Source organism: Gopherus evgoodei, chromosome 20 (genome assembly GCF_007399415.2).
Source record: "Gopherus evgoodei ecotype Sinaloan lineage chromosome 20, rGopEvg1_v1.p, whole genome shotgun sequence".
In the NCBI taxonomy this organism is placed as follows: Eukaryota; Metazoa; Chordata; order Testudines; family Testudinidae; genus Gopherus; species Gopherus evgoodei.
Window position 1 is genome coordinate 10,233,179 of NC_044341.1, and position 19,255 is coordinate 10,252,433.

Genomic DNA, 19,255 nt, shown 5'->3' on the forward strand with positions numbered 1-19,255 from the left:
CGTGCCCCCGGAAGTGCTCGCTGCGAGGCGGAAGCGAGGGGGCGGCGGGATGGAGTCGGAGTGGGAGCCCCGCGCTGAGTGCTCAGGTGGGGGAGGGGCCGGGGCTCGGCAGCCCCTGGGGGCGGGGGCAGCTCCTAGACTCGACCCCCTCGCGCCAGGAGCCCCGGGCGGGGCCTGTCCCGCCGAGACCCTCCCTGCCCCGCAGACCTTTCACTGCGGGGGGGGCCTCACAGACTCTCCTCCCGCCCCCCGCCCCCCTAGGGCCTCCCGGTCCCCTCCCCACCTAGAGCTTTCAACCCCCGCCCCAGAGAGACTCGCCCCATAGCCCCTGCCCCAGAGAGACCTGTCCCATGGCCCCTCCCCACCCAGAGCCTCCAACCCCTGCCCCAGAGAGACTCACCCCATGGCCCCTATCCACCCAGAGCCCCCAACCCCTGCCCCAGAGAGACCTGCCCCATGGCCCCTCCCACCCCTGCCCCAGAGAGACTCACCCCATGGCCCCTATCCACCCAGAGCCCCCAACCCCTGCCCCAGAGAGACTCGCCCCATAGCCCCTGCCCCAGAGAGACCTGTCCCATGGCCCCTCTCACCCCTGCCCCAGAGAGACTCGCCCCGTGGCCCCTCCCCACCCAGAGCCTCCAACCCCCGCCCCATGGCCCCTTCCCATCCAGAGCTCTCAACCCCTGCCCCAGAGAGACTCGCCCCGTGGCCCCTCCCCACCCAGCACCTCCAACCCCCGCCCCAGAGAGACTCACCCCATGGCCCCTATCCACCCAGAGCCCCCAACCCCCGCCCCATGGCCTCTCCCCATCCAGAGCTCCTAACCCCTGCCCCAGAGAGACTCGCCCCGTGGCCCCTCCCCACCCAGAGCCTCCAACCCCCGCCCCATGGCCTCTCCCCATCCAGAGCTCCCAACCCCTGCCCCAGAGAGACTCACCCCATGACCCCTATCCACCCAGAGCCCCCAACCCCTGCCTCAGAGAGACTCGCCCCGTGGCCCCTCCCTTCCCAGAACCCCATTGCCTCTAGCCCCACAGTTTGCTGCTTTCCCTGTGTCTCCCTATACCAACTCCTTCCCCTTCATTAGAGACCTCTTAATCCCTCCTTGTCTCCAGACCTTGTTTTCCCCCCGCATTTCCAGCACTGGGTTTGTGTGGGGAGGAGAGAGCCCTGTAGGGACTTTCCTACCCAGGGACATTTTGAATGAGGGAACTTTGTGCCCCCCAACTCTGCGAGCAGACACATTGCCCTATCCCTTGGTAATAGGAATGTGTCTGCAAGGTGGGACACTTCACCATCTGTTTTAAAATTATTCTTCCAAATGAGTGGGCCTGGACACGTGGGAAAGCAGCTCCCATAAAACTTAGTGTGGGGTCTGTGGGGGAGGGGAGAAAAGGGATAAGGCCAGCTCTGAGGCCTGAAAGCAACTACAGCTCCACTCTTTGGAATGTCCTACCCTTTTCCTCCAGGATATGAAGTACTTCATGTTCTGTAGCCACCTCTGAGAATATGGCCACACATGGATTTTTAGTTATCTTAACTAACATGACTGTAAATTCTAGTGGGCACAGCACAAAAATGTTTGTTTTTAACCCTAGGCTGCAGCCTAAATACAACTCGCAACAAATATTTGTACAAATATTTGTACAACTATCTTCTCAATGTGCTAAAAATTCAAGCGCAAAAATGCTTTGCTGTTTTTTGTCCCTTTTCAGTTCTTTGACAACCTGTGAATTATATAGAGTGAATTAAATGGAAACCAGTTCCTTGATTCCCCCACCTTCTCAGTCCTAGAAGGAGAGGATGCCCAGAGTGTTCTGTAGCTGCAGGGAGATCTGACAATGAAAGTGAAACATGTGCAATAGGAGTTCATCCCAGGTTGAAGGTCATCTGGAAACTCGCACACATGAGTGCTAGGGGCTTTCCAGTAGGAGTTCAGAAGTTAGACTCAGACCCTGAGATTAACTTTTAACAAAAAATCTTCTGACATTTAAACAAAACTAATTTTGGAAGGGCTGGGGTTGCGTGTCATGGTATTTTTTTTTTTATTCTTGGGGTTGGCAGCATTCGAATTGATTCTTTTTTAAAAGGGGTCAGTTAATTACAAAAAAAAAAAAAAAAAGTTGAGTGAAAAGATGCGCTCTCCCTGCCCAAACACATCATCTGAGACCTAGGAGTAAATCATGAGATACTGAAGCAGTCTCTAGTCTACAGCCCTACTAGGAAATCTTGTAACAACAGAAGTGAATATATTTAATGGAAACACTTGAAGTGTCCTGTTTTGGGGTTGAGGCCCTTTTGAGTCTATGGTGTTTAATATTAATCCATTAATAAACACACAAGCTATTTAAGTAATTCTCTTCCAACCTTGAAAAATGTTCCTATTAAGGCTTCCACAGTGATCTAACCTCTGCTGGAGTTTTTGCAAATTGCAGGACTTACTTATCTCCAAAGTAAGGAGGAATAATTTTGTTTCATTTTTATCATTTTAATTTAAATGCCAGCTGCAGGCTTTGTCAGTTTTAGCCATCTGAAAGAAGCAGCAAAGCAATGAGTTTGAGTCCACGAACAAAAAAAAAAAGTTACTTGGTTTGATACAAGTGAGTCTTGTGAAGTGATTTTTTTGAGTCTAAATTCTTATTGTGGTTAGGCACTGTGGTATTTCCAGACAAACTTCAAAATGTGCCTTTAGAAAAGGGTAAAATAATTGGAGTATACCATCGTGTGCAAGATTAATTGGACCATTTTCAGACCTCCTGTAAGCCGGTGCAACTCTCTTGACTTCAGTGAATTTGTACCCTTTAAATCAACTCTGGGTGTGGTCCAGTTCTTTCAAATTAATTATACAGGGACAGCATCATGTTAATTTTTGACCCAGTGCATAAATTTTGCACAAATAAGCTTTTAGGAAAACTATGATCAATAGAAATGTTCCCTTTTTTAAAAAAGTGTTTGAATGGAAAATATTTTTTGAATAAATAAATTGTACAGTGGCTAAAACTAAACATTTTAGTCTTGTGCCTGAGGACCAGAAACTGAAGCTGACTAGAAGCAAATGTGAAAATGACTAGGCTCTCTATTATCCAAGCTATTATAAATGCAAACAGTAAGCAGTATAAATGGTGAAAAGTAAATTGGATTTCTACTATTGTTTTACTCATCTATGATGTTGGTGAGAAGCACTTTCTTGTAAATACATTTTTAATTCAAGAGCCCCTTTAATCTGAAGGAAGATTGCAAAAATACTGAGAGATGCCTAAATCATTGTGTTAAAAGTGTTTCCAATATGTACACTGAAATGGATTTCCTATTAGGAATCTTATAACCTAACCAGAATCTGATTGCCATAGTATGTGGAGGGAGGAAGTGCCAATGTTGTAAGAGTGTACTGCCCCTTGGTGGTGGACAGTCATCACTACATATTTTATAGACCTTTCATAATTTGTTTTAATTTACCTGATGATTTATCTAACATCTGTTTGAGGTTCATACCCTTACTGATAGCATAATGGGGTGAGGCAAAGGGGCTTCCTGTACAAAACCAAGAAACTGGTTAGAAATACTGAACACTGATCAAAATTCACCTTTAATTTTGCATAAGATTTGACTTTTCTTCTATGAAGATTTTTTTTTTTAACTCACCTTTGCCCCTTGTGTCCCTTTTCTGTCCACCCTGGTGTTCTTATGGTCCTGTGAGCAACACTTGATGGTGCTTTTTGTGTAAAGACATCCAAACCCATGCAACACTGTGTTCTCTGTCAATATGGTGGTTGTGGATTGCAGCTTTTTCTAGGCTTTGCTGCCTTTTTATAGAGGGTGTGCTGTGTGCTGCCAGAAACAGCCTTTTCTTATGGATTTATTTGAACCTTCTTGGCAAATTCATTTTAGGATTTTTTAAATATCCAAAGTGGTGATAAACATTAGGGGCAAAAAATATCTTATGTTCTTTAATAGGATTTACAGCTGAGAATGTGCTTTAATAGAATGTATAGCTAGGCTGAAATCCCCCTCCATAATAAATTATAACTTCATGATTTGGTATTATATTCCCCATGTTTATTACTTTGTCTGCTGCTGTAAATATTTGGCAGGGACAAAGGCATATGAGCAAAACCAAAAGTTTTGTGCGTGAGAAAACAGGAAGCATGGGCTAATGGTTAAAGCCTAGAACTCAGACTCAGCATATTTAGGTTCTTATTCTTGGTTTGGCCACTGGCCTGCTCTGTGTCCTTGAGCGAGTCACTTTACCTCTCTTTCTCCATTCTGCCCATCTGTGAAATGAAGATAATGCCACTTTATCTCACAAGGTGTTTTGAGACCTAATTTCTGAAAGTATGTGAAGTGCTTTGAACTCTTTGTGTGTATTATAGAAAGCTGAATCAGTAAAATTACAGAGTGGAGAGCAGAGTGTGAACCTACAGGCAACCTAGCACCTACCATTTCTCAAAGCAAGAATGCATTAAGGGCTATGAGGGCTGAGGAAAGACGCATGTTATCCTAAAGCTCCCTAGAGAACAGCGTAGCAGATCTGGATTGCTTAGCTGCCTTCCATGGCCATGAGTCTGTTTTGATCATATCTCAGGAGTGGGCAGACTTTGTGGCCCAAGGGCCACATCTGGGTATGGAAATTGTATGATGGGCCATGAATGCTCATGAAATTGGGTTGGGGCTTGGGAGGGGGTGCGGGCTCGAGTGGGCCCAGAAATGAGGAGTTTAGGGTGCAGGAGGGGGCTCTGGGCAGGGGATTTGGGGTACAGGAGGGGGCTCCAGGCTGGGACCGAGGGGAGTTTGGAGGACAGGTGAGGGATCAGGGCTGGGGCACAGGGTTGGAGCAGCTCCCAGATGCAGTGGCATGTCCCCCTTCTGGCTCCTACACAGAGGCATGGCCAAGCAGCTCTGCGCATTGCCCTGTCCGCAGGCGCCGCCCCTGCAGCTCCCATTGGCCATGGTTCCTGGCCAATGGGAGCTGTGGGGGCAACATGCAGAGCCCCCTGGCTGCCCCTACATGTAGGAGCCGGAGGAGGGACATGCCGCTGTTTGCAGGAGCTTTGTGGAGCGGGGCCAACCCCTGACCCCGTTCTGTGGCTGGAGCACCGGAGTGGGACAAACCCTGGACCCTGCTCCCCGACGGGAGGTTGAGGGCCAGATTAAAACGTCTGAAGGGCCGGATGCGTCCCCCAGGCCATAGTTTGCCCACCTCTGTCATATCTGCTCCGGAAATGTCAGCCCGGAATACTAAGATGTGTGTTAAACTGGCTTAAATCCCCTAGTTAAGGTACGGGGAGATAAGAGTCCCCTTAGCATATGTCATTTGCCTGAGTCAAGCAGATGCCCTCACTCTAGTGAGCAGGAACCCCGTCCAGAGCATTAGAAGAGCAGTGAGAGAACAGAGCTCTGTAAATAGGTCAGGACAATGATTTCTTTGTTCTGTGGAGGGCTTAAGTGGCAGGTGTGAGACACTGAGAGGGGATGCTAGCCATCGCCTTGCAATGGTCAGTGAATTCAATGATGTTGGAAGGGTTGGTTTCATAGACCTGAAGGCTGAAGTTTTCTGCTTCTCCAGAACAAATACAGGATGACCAATGGGAGCTGCGGGGGCGGCGCTTGGGGTGACAGTGTGCGGAGTGCCCTGGCTGCCCCTAAATGTAGGAGCCGGAGGCGGGGCATGCCACTGTTTCCGGGAGTCATAGCACGTGCCCGCAGAGCGTATCCTACTCCCCGGCTAGAGCGTGGGAGCAGGGCAAGCCCCAGACCCTGCTCCCCAGTAGGAGCTTGAGAGCTAGATTAAATCAGCGGGTGAGCTGGATGTGGCCCATGGGCCATAGTTTACCCACTCCCCTTCTACGGTGTCCCCTGAACCATGGTCTCTTCCAGAAGGAACATTCTTCAAGTTTACAGCCTGAGGTTTAGGAAGGAAGTACTGTTGGCCAGCAAGTAAAGATCTGTAACTTACAAACATAGCTGAATCCTGCAATACCTCTTTGTGTCCCTGAGCTCTGTGTTTAATTCAGGTTTCAAAAGCCAGGGAGAGAATTTTCCCTGCCGAAAGCAGCAGTGACCCACTGAGGCAACTTCCAAAGTCACGATGAAGCTGATGAATAGAAGAGACCCGTATGTTCGAGAGGTCATCCGGTTCGCAGTGTGTTGCAGAGCCCTGACACTTGTGCTCCAGGCAAGTCTCCTAATGAACACAAGACATTGTCCTAAATGTAATATACTACTTCAGAGTTCCCTTTTCAGCACTGCAGGATGTGTTGTGAGCTATCACGATCTTCCTGATTGTAATTGGACTTCTCCTGCAGAGGCCCACAAGCGGCATCTGGGAAGTCATCTTGCTGTCAAATAGAAGTTTGACAGGGTTAATTTATTTTTAAATTAAAAATGTTGTGTGAATTCACTGCTGTTGCAAGGGGCTGTATTGACACTTCTGTAGACTGAAGTCTCCTGTTTATCCACAAAACGGGTACATCAATCTTCCCACGCAAACAATTCCCAAGTCTCAAGCCTAGAGGCACTATCTCTAGACATGAGGACATCTCCGTGCTCATGGCTAGGGCCCTATCAAATTTATGGTCCATTTTGGTCAATTTCATAGTGATAGGATTTAAAAAATTATAAATTTCATGATTTCAGATATTTAAATTTGAAATTTCATGGGGTTGTAACTGATGGGGTCCTGACCTAACTGTGAAGGCAGCAGTGCAGAAGTAAGGATGGCATGGTATGGTATTGCCACCCTTATTTCTGCATTTCTGCTGCTTGCAGGGCACTGTCTTCAGAGCTGGGCACCTGGCCAGCAGCTGCTGCTCACCGGCCACCCAGCTCTGAAGGCAGTGCAGAAGGGTGGCAATACTGTGACTCCACTACAATAACCTTGCAAAAAAAAAAGATCCTCTTTTGGGTTGGGTCCCCCCAGTTTGAGAAACGCTGGTTTCCCCTGTGAAATTTGTGTAGTATAGGATAAAAGTACACAAAAGACCAGATTTTCTGGGGGGAGACCAGATTTCATGGTCCATGATGCATTTTTCATGACCGTGAATTTGGTAGGGCCCTACTCATGGCCCATTCATTCCTTAGTGTGTCTGCTGAGACTGTCAACAAGGAACCCAGCAGTTTTGGCTTTTGTGAAGTGAAACCAGTCTAACTGCGAAAGAGATTTAGCACCACCAAACAGCCAACAGATAGTAACAACTTTTGGTCTCTACTGGGTTGGTTTGGATTTGAACAATCATCTGAGAGATGAAAGGCTCCACGTGAGATGAAAAGGTCTCTCAAGCCAGCCAGTTTCCTAGTAATGTAGGTTTCTCTGTAAAGCATCAACATTTATTTTTTTTAATTACAGTTTAAATGCAGCTCCCCCTCTTTTTTTTTTCTGTTCTCCTTCCCCTGTCAGCGCCAACACTGACATAATTGTACAAGGGACACCCCTAATTCCTCATTTGAAGCTTCAGGACTTCTCAGTCAGATGCATGACTTTCATCTGGCTGGGTATTACAGTGCTTTAAAATTTAGACCATAGCCTCTTGAGCTTTCTGTTTTTCTCTCATCTATTAAAACATGGTCCATGCCGCAGACTCACAAAGGGAGTTTGTTGGGAGTCGCATTCACCTTTCTAATATGAAGGTCAGGGGACTCCTTTGTGTCAGTTCCAACAGCAGCATGCTAAGCAGCAGAGACAATGGGAATGTGATCTAGTGGCTGGAAAAGGGGCCTGGGCACTGCATTAACCTGCTGTGTGACATAAGTATGACGTCCCCCTGTGCCTCAGTTTCCCCATATATAAAGTGGGGGTCAAAATGTCTATCTCACCAGTGGGGGGGGAGGTTGTGAAACAATCGTTGTAAAATATCAGAGGGGTAGCCGTGTTAGTCTGGATCTGTAAAAGCAACAGAGAGTCCTGTGGCACCTTATAGACTAACAGATGTATTGTAGCATGAGCGAATACAAACTTCGTCAGATGCACGTCATTGTAAAGCAGTTTGAGAGGTTTAGATGGAAGGTGCTATCATAGTACATTCACTAGTACATACAGCGTTAGAGCTGTTCTGGAGTAGAAATTAGTAAACTGTGCTTCACAGCTAGCTACAGAATCACAGCCATTACAGTAAGAAAAGACCTGCTGATTCATCTCCATTTCCCACCTCCTGCACCACAGAGGTTAATGCAGGATTTGGATTTTTCCCTGCATATTTTCCAGAGCATTGTCTGGTCTAGATTTGAATGTTACAAGTGAGTCTCTCGTGAAAACCCAAATATGTTGTAGTCTAATAGGTCTTACCATCTCGAACCTTTTCCCGATACTCAAGGTATGCTACGCTGCTAAAAAAAAGTGTATTTTAAATCAGGATAGCTAACCAACATTCACTAACTTGGGCTAAAAGAGCAGCGAAGACATGTCAGCTCAGATTACAATCTCGAGCTGAAACCCATGAGGAGCCTGGCATTGAACTTGAGCTGCTAACAGATTTCTTTGCAGTGTAAACATACCCTTAGCCTGCATTTCTTGGCTTCTACTTATGCTTTCTTCTTGGAGTTAACACTTGGAATCCCTGGAGTCTTCCTCCTACTTGGGACTCCATTTGACTGTCTTCAGTGTGGGAAGTCGCATAGGATGCTTGATTAATTTTAGTTCTCTCCCTCTCTCTTCCAGGCCCTGTTTAACTTCTTGATCCCGGATCATGCAGCAGATGCCTTCTCTCCTCCCCGCCTGTCAGAACCCAGCCTCTGTGACTGGTTGTCAGAATGGCTGTTGGGGGGCTTGTCACACTGGGATGCAGAGCACTTCCTGTTCATAGCTGAGCATGGCTACCTGTATGAGCACAACTTTGCCTTCTTCCCAGTGTACCCCCTCAGTGTGCGAGCCGTGGCAGAGGTCACACTTTGGCCCCTGCAAGGGCTGCTGTGTTTACGGAGCCGCCTGCTCTTGTCAGCAGTGCTTTTAAATTCTCTCCTCTCAGTCCTGGCAGCTGCTGTCCTCTATGAGCTGGGGTGTGCGGTGCTACGGTGTCGCAGGATGGCCTTCCTCTCTGCTGTCCTCTTCTGCCTCACCCCCGCCAATGTGTTCATGACAGCCGCTTACTCAGAAAGCATGTTTGCTTTCCTGGTGTTCAGTGCCATGCTGCAGCTGGAGAAGGGGCAGAGCTGGACCAGCGGACTGCTCTTCTCCCTTGCTGCTGGTGTGCGCTCCAACGGGGTGATCAACACTGGCTTCCTCATCTATTCCCAGAGTAAAGATCTTGCCCTCCAACTCCAGGCAGGTGCCTGGACTGTAATGAAGCTGCCTCAGGTCTGGAGACGACTCCTCCGCTTTGCAGCTTCAGTGGTTCTGATATCTGCTGGGGTCTTTTTCCCTTTTGCTTTGTTTCAGTCCTATGCCTACTTGAGATTCTGCAATCCTGATGCCAGCTCTGAACATGCAGTTCCCAGGCCTCTATTGCAGCTGGCTGCGGATAAGGGGTATCGTCTAGCAGCCATGAATGAGATGAAACCTGCGTGGTGCTCCCAGGGGCTCCCTGTGGTCTATTCTTACATTCAAGATGTTTACTGGAATGTGGGCTTTCTAAGGTACTTTGAGCTTAAACAGGTACCCAACTTCCTGCTAGCTGTGCCGGTTACTGCGCTGGGCTCTTGGGCCACCTGGTTCTACCTCACTGCAAATCCCCAATACTGCTTAATGCTTGGCCTAGTGAGAAGAAAGAAGGAAGCAAGGAAAGGAGAGGACTCTGATAAGCCAATGGATGGATTTTGCTGCTCCAGTGTCTTCGTTTACATGGTCCATGCCATGGCTCTTCTGGCCTTCGGAATCCTCTGCATGCATGTGCAGGTGAGACATTTGAAGCAGCATATGGCAGTGGTGTCTTTAAAGGAATTTAATGCTGGGGGTGAGGTGGTAGATTGACAGCCATGGAGATGGAAGTTGTCTAGCCACAGCACAAGGATAGGGGCGGTGCAAGAGTCTTCTCTTAGCACATCTCATCCTGCTCTGTAGGAACCACTTCCAGGTCAGGGATGATTCTTCAGTTTCCCTGGCCATTTAGTTCCTTTTCTTTCATTAAGACTGCCCAAAAGGAGGCCCATTAGGTGTCAAGTGTGATGGGGAGACTTGTCCAGTAGGAACTACCGGCGTGTTTCACTTTGGCCACTTATCTAATAGATGGTATTTTTAACATGCTTATCACCTGGACAGCAAAGTGCTGCTAGTCAGCTGTCAGGGGGTAAAGACTTTGGGTCACTACCGCGTTGGGCTGGACTTGTACTGGTGACCTGGAGGTGAAAAGCTCTGTAACCTTGTACCAGTCGCTTTGAAGTGTTTCAAGACTACTTAAAACGTGGCTAGTGGCAGTAGAAAGTTGGGGATTCCAGAACCCCCAGATGCAGGTCATGAAGCATTAAACAAAAACTCAGGTAGAGGAGGTTCTCTCTCTCTCTCTCTCTTTTCCCCTGCCTCCCAATGTATGAGCAGGACGACTCCTTCTGGAGCCTGTCCCCTCTCACTTGAAATCCTGTTAAGTAACCTCTCCAGTCTCTGACATTGTTCTGCCAGGTCCCCAGCAGATCTATGGGTGTCAATGTTTGCATGTGTTCAGCAGGCAGGGATTAGTGGAGAATGTCTCTGGATTCCTCCTATGTGCTGGTAGTCTGTCCCTCTAATTACTCTAGAGCCTTCAGGGTTCTGGAGGGTTACAGGACATACATTAGTGTTGGGCAAACTTTTTGGCCTGAGGGCTGCATCTGGATATGGAAATTGTTTGACAAGCCATGAATGCACACACAATTTGGGGTTGGGGTGCAGGATGGGGTGAGGGCTCTGGTTGGGGGTGTGGGCTCTGGCATGGGGCCAGAAATGAGGAGTTCAGAGTGCAGGAGGGGGGTCCAGGCTGAGACGGGATTGGGGTGCAGGGGTGTGTGTGTGAGGGCTCTGGAGTGGGGGCTCTGGAGTGGGGCTGGGTATGAGGGGTTGGGGGTGCAGGAGGGTGCTCCAGGCTGGGACCTAGGGGTTCAGATGGTTGGAGTAGGTCAGGGTGCGGGAAGGGGTCAGAGGTGCAGGCTCCAGGTGGTGCTTACCTCAAGCAGCTCCTGGAAGCAGCAGCATGTCTCTTCTCCGTCTCCTATGCAGAGGCATGGCCAGGCAGTTCCCCGTGCTGCCCTGTCCGCAGCCCCATTGGCCTCAGTTCCCAGCTAACGGGAGCCGTGGAGGCGGCGCTTGGGGCAGGGTCAGTGTGCGGAGCCCCCTGGTTGCCCCTATGTGTAGGAGCTGGAGGAGGAACATGCTTCCAGGAGCTGCGTGAAGCCATGGCATGGGCAGAGCGGGGTAAGTGCCCGACCCTGCTCCCTGTCTGGAGCCCTGGAGCAGGGCAAGCTCTGGACTCTGCTACCTGGTGGGAACTCGAGGGCTGGATTAAAACGTCTGAAGGGTTGGATGTGGCCCCTGGGCTGTAGTTTGCCTACCCCTGACATACATGCTAGAGAGGATGCCATGGAACCACAGGATTAACTGAGTCCTTTATTCTTCACAGGAGACAAACTGCTGCCATTCAATTTAGTATATGAGTGGGGGCGGGGTTCTTGTCACTTTCAAGAAGTTGTTTGGTGTGTAGTTGTAGCCGTGTTGGTCCCAGGATATTAGAGAGTGGGTGAGGTAATATCTTATATTGCACTAACTTATTTCTAGAAGAGCAAAGGGAGTTGTTTTAGGCCATTGTTTCCCCTCTCCACACTGTTCTGCAGAGTGCTGTGTACCAGCTAGCTGTTGCTGTCATCCGCAGAGATGGTTGCATTTTAGTGATGCTGCATGCATAGCATTTGTAAAGTGCTTTGGGATCCTTTGAGGTGTAAGGCTCTTCATAAATGTAAAATAGTCGTCTTCTTATTTAGGATTTGGTGCTGTCATTTTCCTTGTGGAAGATAGCAAGATTCAAGTCTTCGCCGTAGCTCTGCTGAGGAATAGGGCCCTCTAGGGATTTTAAGAGAGATTTCTGCAGAGCTGTGGCAAGTAAACTGTTTCTGTGTTTTTCTGTAACCTGGAGGTTAGTTGCCTGCTTTCACAACATCGTTATAAACATAACCCTGAGCTGAGAGGCTTTTATTTCATATTATTTTATTATAATAATTTCTAGCACCATAAAGTGGATCTGTATTTCACTCCAATTTGTCTGAGGCAGATAGATTGCACCTTTCATTCCTCAGAATCAGGGTCACTTAGTCACTGGCACATAATTAATATGCTTTCTCCCCACCCCCTTATTGTTTTCAGGTTGTAACCAGGTTCCTAGGCTCATCTACACCAGTCTTGTACTGGTTCTCTGCTCATCTGCTCCAGGACTATGAACCTTTGCTGTGGAAAGAAGGAGCTGCTATCCAGACTGCAGCATCCCTCTCCGAGAAGCCCAACGTAGGCAGCTCTTTTCCTGGAGCGTTCAGAAAAGGGATTTCTGAAAACCCCATCGTGAAATTACTGCTGAACTGGAGAATAAGTTCCCCTCTCACCAAATGCATTCTGGGATACTTCCTGTCTTACTGGCTGTTGGGGCTGATCCTACACTGCAACTTCCTGCCTTGGACATAGTTAGAGTTTGAGAACATGTGTTTGTGATGGACCTGCTAATGGGAACAGAATCACTGCTCAGACTAGAAACTCTTTTTTAAACTTGACAGAAGTGAATTGATGCTACTATCTTTGTTTTTATTTCCAATGACATACAGAGCCCCCAATATGTGCACATGACTCTGTGCTCTTATTGCTGTAAGCCTCATCCTTCCTCATTCCATTCTCCCCCCTACAATTTTTCACCATTACTGGTCGTATGATGGCTGAAATCTAATCTGTAAACTCTTTGGGGTGGCGGTTGTCTTTTTATTCTTATGTCTTCTGTCTTTACCATAATTAATAATTGTCCAGTGAAATGAGTTATAGGCCTGTTTAAGGTTATAGGTTACATTATAGTTGACATGTCTATCTGCAGAATACAAATTGGGGTTCTGAGGTGGTGGAGAAACTCAAGGAAGCATCCTCTAGCTCGCAGTGAGAAGCCTTCCTAGTGTGCTCCTCTTTCTGTAGGAGCACCTGGGCATCATAGCCCTTTCTGCATCATAGAGAACAGGTGGAGTCACAAAGGAGTTGGCTAGAGAGGTCCCTAGGGAAAGTTGTTAGAGGTTCTCAAGCTAGGGCATGTGGAAATTCACAAGGGTGTATCAGAGTGTTTGAATGTTGTCAGTAAAGTTTGTGGACTTTACGAGAGTCACTTCCCCCACCCCCCAAATTAAAAGGCATCTCTAGCTTTGGGAAATTCGAGAACTGCCTAGGGTGAGTAGGAGAGTCAGTGTGATAGGGCCTACAGTTTGGAGAGTACTGTGGGGAAGTTGGACATCGAGGAAAGGAAATAAACGTTCCTGTTTACTTCATTAAATAGGGGAGAATTGCCCTCTGGTTACAGCAGGGCAGAGGGACTCAGGTCTGAATCCTGTTTCCAGTTCTGCTGTTGACTTACTGTGGAGAAAGTCGCTTGCTCTTTATGCCCTGATTCTACTCTCTCTTAAAATGGAGACAGTGCGACTTCCCCCTCTCACCAAAGGATTGTGAAGTTTGTTTAATGACTGTGTGAAGATCTTTTATAGAAGGCACTAAAGAAGGGTAAAGCATATACTGTTTTTAGCTTAAAACAGAATAAGCTAATTGTAAATGTGGTAGTCTCCAGCTATCCAAGCTTCTGATTAGATGAAGGTTTTGGAGATACATCTACACAGCAAGCAGAATGGCGTGGCAGTAAGTCTATAAAGCCGACCTAATTTCGTAGTGAAGACATACCATCAGTCAGAGCTTGGGTCTACAGACTCAGGGCTCATGCTGCAGTGCTCAAAATAACTTCAGAGCCCAAGCTCCCACCTGAGCCTGAATGTCTATACAGCTACTTTAACACTGCAGCATGAGCTCTCTGAGCCCAATTCTGTAGACCCAGGCTCTGCTGCAGGTTTCTGCTTGCCATGTATACGTACTCTTGGTGTCCCCTGAGATGTCTGGTTCTACAGTATGTAAGTATACTACGTACACACTCTCTCTCTCTCTCTCCTCCTTTGACAGTAGCTGTTCGTAGCTGGACATCTTGGTTTAAATCCTGCTTGCAGCAGGTCATAACGGCAAATTAATTTGGAAGATTTCTCTGAGGTGGTGGCAGTTGTCACCCCTTCAATTCCAGAAGGGACAGACTTACCTGCATTCTGGAACATACCTAACATCCCACACAGCAGTAGGCTAATGAGGCAAACATAGCTGATAATGAGACTTTAAAAACAAACATACCCTGAAACTCTCCAGCTAACTGGAAGAGGCTGTAGTGAGTTTTTCCAAAACAGCCACAGCATCCTGCATGCTGCCACTGAAATCAATTGAATTCTGCAGAGATCTGTCTGCAAAGATCTGCTTGTGGGATTGAGTCCATATTTTCGAGCCTGTAGAAGGCAAGTGTGTCTTCAGTGTTTAAAAGCTTTGCCTTCCCTGCATGAAAATTCTGCTGACGTTTTAGTCAGACTTTGCACTGGTAAATAAGAATAAAGATTAAACTTAAAACTCCAAATAAAACAATGAGTTTTATTATTATTATTATTATTATTATTATTATTATTAAAAAACCTGTTGTAATTTTAGTATCTCTCTGGTTATCAAAACTCGTAAACTGAACCCATTTCAGTCTCTGAGACGCAAGAGGTCGTGCAACACACACAGAGTAGCAGCACTCTTTAGTGGGGACAGAGGGCTACAGACATTCATAAAACTACATGAGCCTGAGCCTGAGGCCCCGACTGCCAGCCAACACCCAGGAGGCTGCTTCATGCCTACACACAGCAGCAGTGTCTTACGTTGCTGATGCCATTTCAGTAATTGCTTGCACGGGTTGACACTTCCTGGACTCCAGCTGCTGTTGCTTCAGGCTTTGCTGACCCTGGTTATTGCTGTGAAGGGGGAAGAGGCTCCTTACTGCATCACCCAGACTCAGGCCGATGGAACTTGTTTCCTGAGTGTGGGAGATCTCTTGAACATGTTTCTCCCCTGACTAATGTGTGATCCATGTCTTCATCACTCATTTCCCAAAGCTTCTAGAGAACTGAATGGACCTTGAATCCTGACCATACACAGCTGTGAAATTTTAAATGTAAGAGGCCAAATTCTGTGCTTATTTCCACACTATCCAATTCTGCTGATTTTGGATGAAACTTTGGGGCCAAATAATTTAACCGTCAGTTCATTAACGTCACAGTGGGCTGTGCCCTTTATCTACCCACTTCCACAATAGATGGTAAAAACGTCACACAATAGATGGTAAAAACATCAAAGAGAAACTGACAGAAATAGCAACCACAAATATAGTAGGGATGCGACTCAAACTGCCCAGCAGGGAGTTGATTCAGCCTATGTTACCCTTGCTGCCATATGTACCTTATGGCTGTAGAGAAGGCTCTATCCCGATGCACCTCCAGTCCATTTCTGAGTGTTTCTGCTGCTGCATTACTCCCTATATCCATGCTCTTCATCATTTGATTATCTAGGTAGCAGGACATGTTCTATCCTTAATTTCTTTTATCAATTTTCATCAAAGCCAGGACACTGTTTGAAGTTTGGACCAGGTCAATAGTGATCAAAAATGGTTACAGTCTTGAGGGTGTTTTGAGACTTATATATGAAATAAATGTGATCTCAATCTGATGCCAAGCGGTAGAAGTATCCCGCCTCTCACCCAGAGAGCAGAAGGATTGAGTGAGCCAGGCAGACTGAACTCTCCTTGTTTGCCTTTGGGTGGTCCCTCCATCAGAGAGATGAAACATGGTGTAGGTTAGGGAAATTTAACCTATCCTGTGGATAAACAGAGGCCTTCAGTTTCCAGGCTTGTCAGCTCACCAACTTCCACCAGCACTAATCACGGCAAACATTTAGAAAATAATAAAACAATTTGACTTGTTACTGTTTGCTTGTTTAGGTCTGTGATTATTTGCGGGAGCTACAGTTATGCTGGGTCTATAAGGGGAAGGTGTCTAGTGGGAGGTGAGCTATAACTGGCTTGAAATTGTGACCATCACCCAAGTGGCTGTTACAGCCTAATTAGAAGAGGGCACGCACGCTAGTGGTGGTGATGGTGGGAACTAGGGCTGTACTGTGGGAGTTGTTATAATGGGGTTTGAGCCGAGTGAATGGGTTTGTACTATAATGGTGTTTATGGTTTGAATAGGGCTGCAAGTTGATGGTCCAGTGGCTAGCCACAAGGAATGTTATACTGTGGTGGTGGTTATGGGAGTAGAGGGTGAGTGGGGCTATGGGGTGTTGTGATGGGTTACATAAAGGATGGTGGGGTGAAGGGTACTGTGTAGCATTGCAGGATTAGAAATGAGTGTTTAGGGGGGCAGGAGTTATGAAGAGTTGTGGGATATGGGGTTTTGAGGGTTGGGGATTAGGAGTGAGTGGAATTTGGGGAAATCTGGTTTATAAGAATGTTATGGGTTTAAAAGAAAAGGGGGGGTCTCTGGGGACTGCAGGGCAGGCTTCTAGCCATGTGGGAGGTGGTGTGGCTGAGACAGTTGTGAAGTTATGAGGTTTAAGAGATTTGGGAGAATGTGGTGGTCAGGATGAAGGGTTATTGGGGAGTTTGTGGGGTGTCACTGATTTTTTGAGGGAGTGGGATTTGTGGGGCTTTGATAGTGGAGTTGAGGTGTGTAGAGAGCTAATGAATATAGAGGCAAGGGGATTCAGGTGCTGTAGTATTCAAGGTGGGGATTGGGGAGCTATGAGTTTGTTATGGATTTAGAGAGCAGGAGTTTGGGTCTGTGGTATTGGGATGGGGGCCTGTGGGGGTGTTAGGTTTAGAAGGCATAGGGATTTGACTGGAGGTGTTAGGTTTGGGGGCTGAGGAGGCTATGGAGGTGTGTAGTGTTAGGTTTAGAGGTGAGGAAGCTTGGGACTGGAGGTACTATGGGTAATGGTGTAAGGGACCATTTGAGTGAGGTAGTAGAGGTTGAAGGGGTAAGGGTGTTACAGGGCTAAGGAAGAGTGGGGCGCTGTGCTATTGGGGTGAGGGTCAGGCTGTGGAAGAAGTGATGGTTTAGGGTGAGAGGGTTTGGGGATTGGGGGCTGTGGAGGATGATGCTTTAGGGTGTGAGGGGCTTCAGGGGGTGCTTTTGGAGTGGGATTCTGGGGCTCTGGTATGTTAGGGAAGGGGACTGAGTGGGGTTTGGGGACAGTGGGGTGTGAGGGCAGGGGACTTGGAGGTTGGGGGGCTGTGGGGTGTGAGGGCAGGGGGCAAAGGAGGTTCGGGGGCTGAGGAGGGTGATGGTTTAGGTATGAATTGGCGTTAGGGGCTGTCGAGTATGAGGGAGAGGGGGCAGAGGAGGTTGGGGAGATGGCTTGGGGTTAGGGTGTGAATGGGTTTGGAGACTGGGGGGGTGCAGGCTGTGAGGTGATGGGTTAGGGTGTGGGGTGATGGGTTTAGGGTGTGATGGAGGTGGGGGTGGTGGGGGTTTGGGCTGTGGGGTGATAGGTTAGAGTGTGAGGGGTTGTGGGGTTTGGGCTGTGGGGTGATGGGTTAGAGTGTGAGGGAGTTTGGGGGCTGTGGAGGGTTTGCAATGATGGATGAGGGGGTGGGAGGGTGCTGCAGAGCTGTGGGGTGATGGGTGAGGAAATGAAGGGTGGGTGTGGGGGTTAGGGGGCTGTGGGGTGATGGGTGAGAGTGGTGATGGGTGAGGGGGGGTTAAGGGCTGTGGGGTGATGGGTGAGAGGGGTTGAAGAGAGGTGAGGGGGTGATGGGTGAGGGAGATGAAAGGGGTGAGTGAGGGGGTTGGGGGCTGTGGGGTGAAGGAGTGGGGTTGGAGGGCTGTGGGGTGATGGGTGAGGGGGATTGAAGGGGTGAAGGGGGTGGGGGGTTGAAGGGGGTCATGGGTGAGGGGGTTGGGGGGCTGTGGGGTGAAGAGTGAGAGTGGTGAGGGGGGTTGAGGGCTGTGGGGTGAAGGAGTGGGAGTTGGAGGGTTGAAGGGGGGCGGTGTGGGGGTTAGGGGGCTGTGGGGTGATGGGTGAGAGGGGTTGAAGGGGGGTGAGGGGGTGATGGGTGAGGGAGATTAAAGGGGTGGGTGAAGGGGTTGGGGGGCTGTGGGGTGAAGAGTGAGAGTGGTGATGGGTGAGGGGGGATAAGGGCTGTGGGGTGAAGGAGTGGGGGTTGGGGGGCTGTGGGGTGATGGGTGAGGGGGGTTGAAGGGGGGTGAGAGGGGTGGGGAATTGAAGGGGGGTGATGGGTGAGGGGGTTGGGGGGCTGTGGGGTGAAGAGTGAGAGCGGTGATGGGTGAGGGGGGTTAAGGGCTGTGGGGTGAAGGAGTGGGGGTTGGGGGGCTGTGGGGTGATGGGTGAGGGGGTTGAAGGAGGTGAGGGGGTGATGGGTTGAAGGGGGGTGATGGGTGAGGGGTTAGAGTGGTGATGGGTGAGTGGGGTTAAGGGCTGTGGGGTAAAGGAGTGGGGGTTGGGGGGCTGTGGGGTGATGGGTGAGGGGGGTTGAAGGGGGGTGAGAGGGTGGGGGGCTGAAGGGGGGTGATGGGTGAGAGGGTTGGGGGGCGGTGGGGTGATGGGTGAGAGTGGTGGTGGGTGAGAGGGGTTAGGGGCTGTGGGGTGAAGGAGTGGGGGTTGGGGGGCTGAAGGGGTGAGGGGGCTGTGGGGTGATGGGTGAGGGGGTCGGAGGGTTGAAGGGGTGAGGGGGTTGGGGGGCTGTGGGGTGATGGGTGAGGGGGGTTGAAGGGGGGTGAGAGGGTGGGGGGCTGAAGGGGGTGATGGGTGAGGGGAGTTGAAGGGGGGTGAGAGGGTGGGGGGCTGAAGGGGGTGATGGGGTTGAAGGAGGTGAGGGGGTGATGGGTGAGGGGGGTTGGGGAGCTGAAGGGGGGTGGTGTGGGGGTTGGGGGGCTGTGGGGTGATGGGTGAGGGGGGTTGAAGGGGGGTGAAGGAGTGGGGGTTGGAGGGTTGAAGGGGGGTGGTGTGGGGGTTGGGGGCTGTGGGCTGCAGGGCGGGCGCCCGGCCGGCTGGGGGCGCTGCGGCGGGAGGTCGCTGCCGGTGCCGGTGCCCGCTCCCCTGGCGGCGGGGCCGGGCCGGGGCAGGGGGGGCGGAGCGGACACGTCCCCGCAGCGAGCGGGGGCGGGTGCCGGCCGCGGCTCGGCGGGGCCTGGCGGCGCCATGAAGGAGTGCGAGTACCGGCAGATCCCCCCGCGCGCGCCCCCGCGCGCGCCGCCCGCCCCGGAG

At 49.5% G+C, this 19,255-nt stretch overlaps 1 protein-coding gene across 2 annotated transcripts; it reads left to right on the forward strand.

Annotated features, from left to right (window-relative positions):
* Nucleotides 1-6: 6 nt before the first annotated feature.
* PIGV (phosphatidylinositol glycan anchor biosynthesis class V) lies at nt 7-12,834 on the forward strand. 2 transcript variants are annotated; one of them, XM_030539048.1, is made up of 4 exons: nt 7-86; nt 6,012-6,172; nt 8,651-9,823; nt 12,254-12,834. In XM_030539048.1, the coding sequence occupies exons 2-4, from the start codon at nt 6,086-6,088 to the stop codon at nt 12,563-12,565; spliced, it is 1,572 nt and encodes a 523-aa protein (XP_030394908.1). In that variant the 5' UTR covers nt 7-86; nt 6,012-6,085; the 3' UTR covers nt 12,566-12,834. The 2 variants fall into 2 exon arrangements, with proteins under 2 accessions (XP_030394908.1, XP_030394909.1); XM_030539049.1 differs by having other exon boundaries at nt 70-86; nt 5,875-6,172.
* The last annotated feature ends 6,421 nt before the right edge of the window (nt 12,835-19,255 follow it).

What these genes read in the sequence shown, in the direction of transcription:
- PIGV (XM_030539048.1), top strand. Translation starts at nt 6,086, where the DNA reads ATGAAGCTGATGAATAGAAGAGACCCGTATGTTCGAGAGGTCATCCGG. An exon ending in CCCTGACACTTGTGCTCCAG is followed by an intron (nt 6,173 to 8,650) that starts GCAAGTCTCCTA and finishes TCTCTCTTCCAG; the next exon opens with GCCCTGTTTAACTTCTTGAT. An exon ending in TCCTCTGCATGCATGTGCAG is followed by an intron (nt 9,824 to 12,253) that starts GTGAGACATTTG and finishes TATTGTTTTCAG; the next exon opens with GTTGTAACCAGGTTCCTAGG.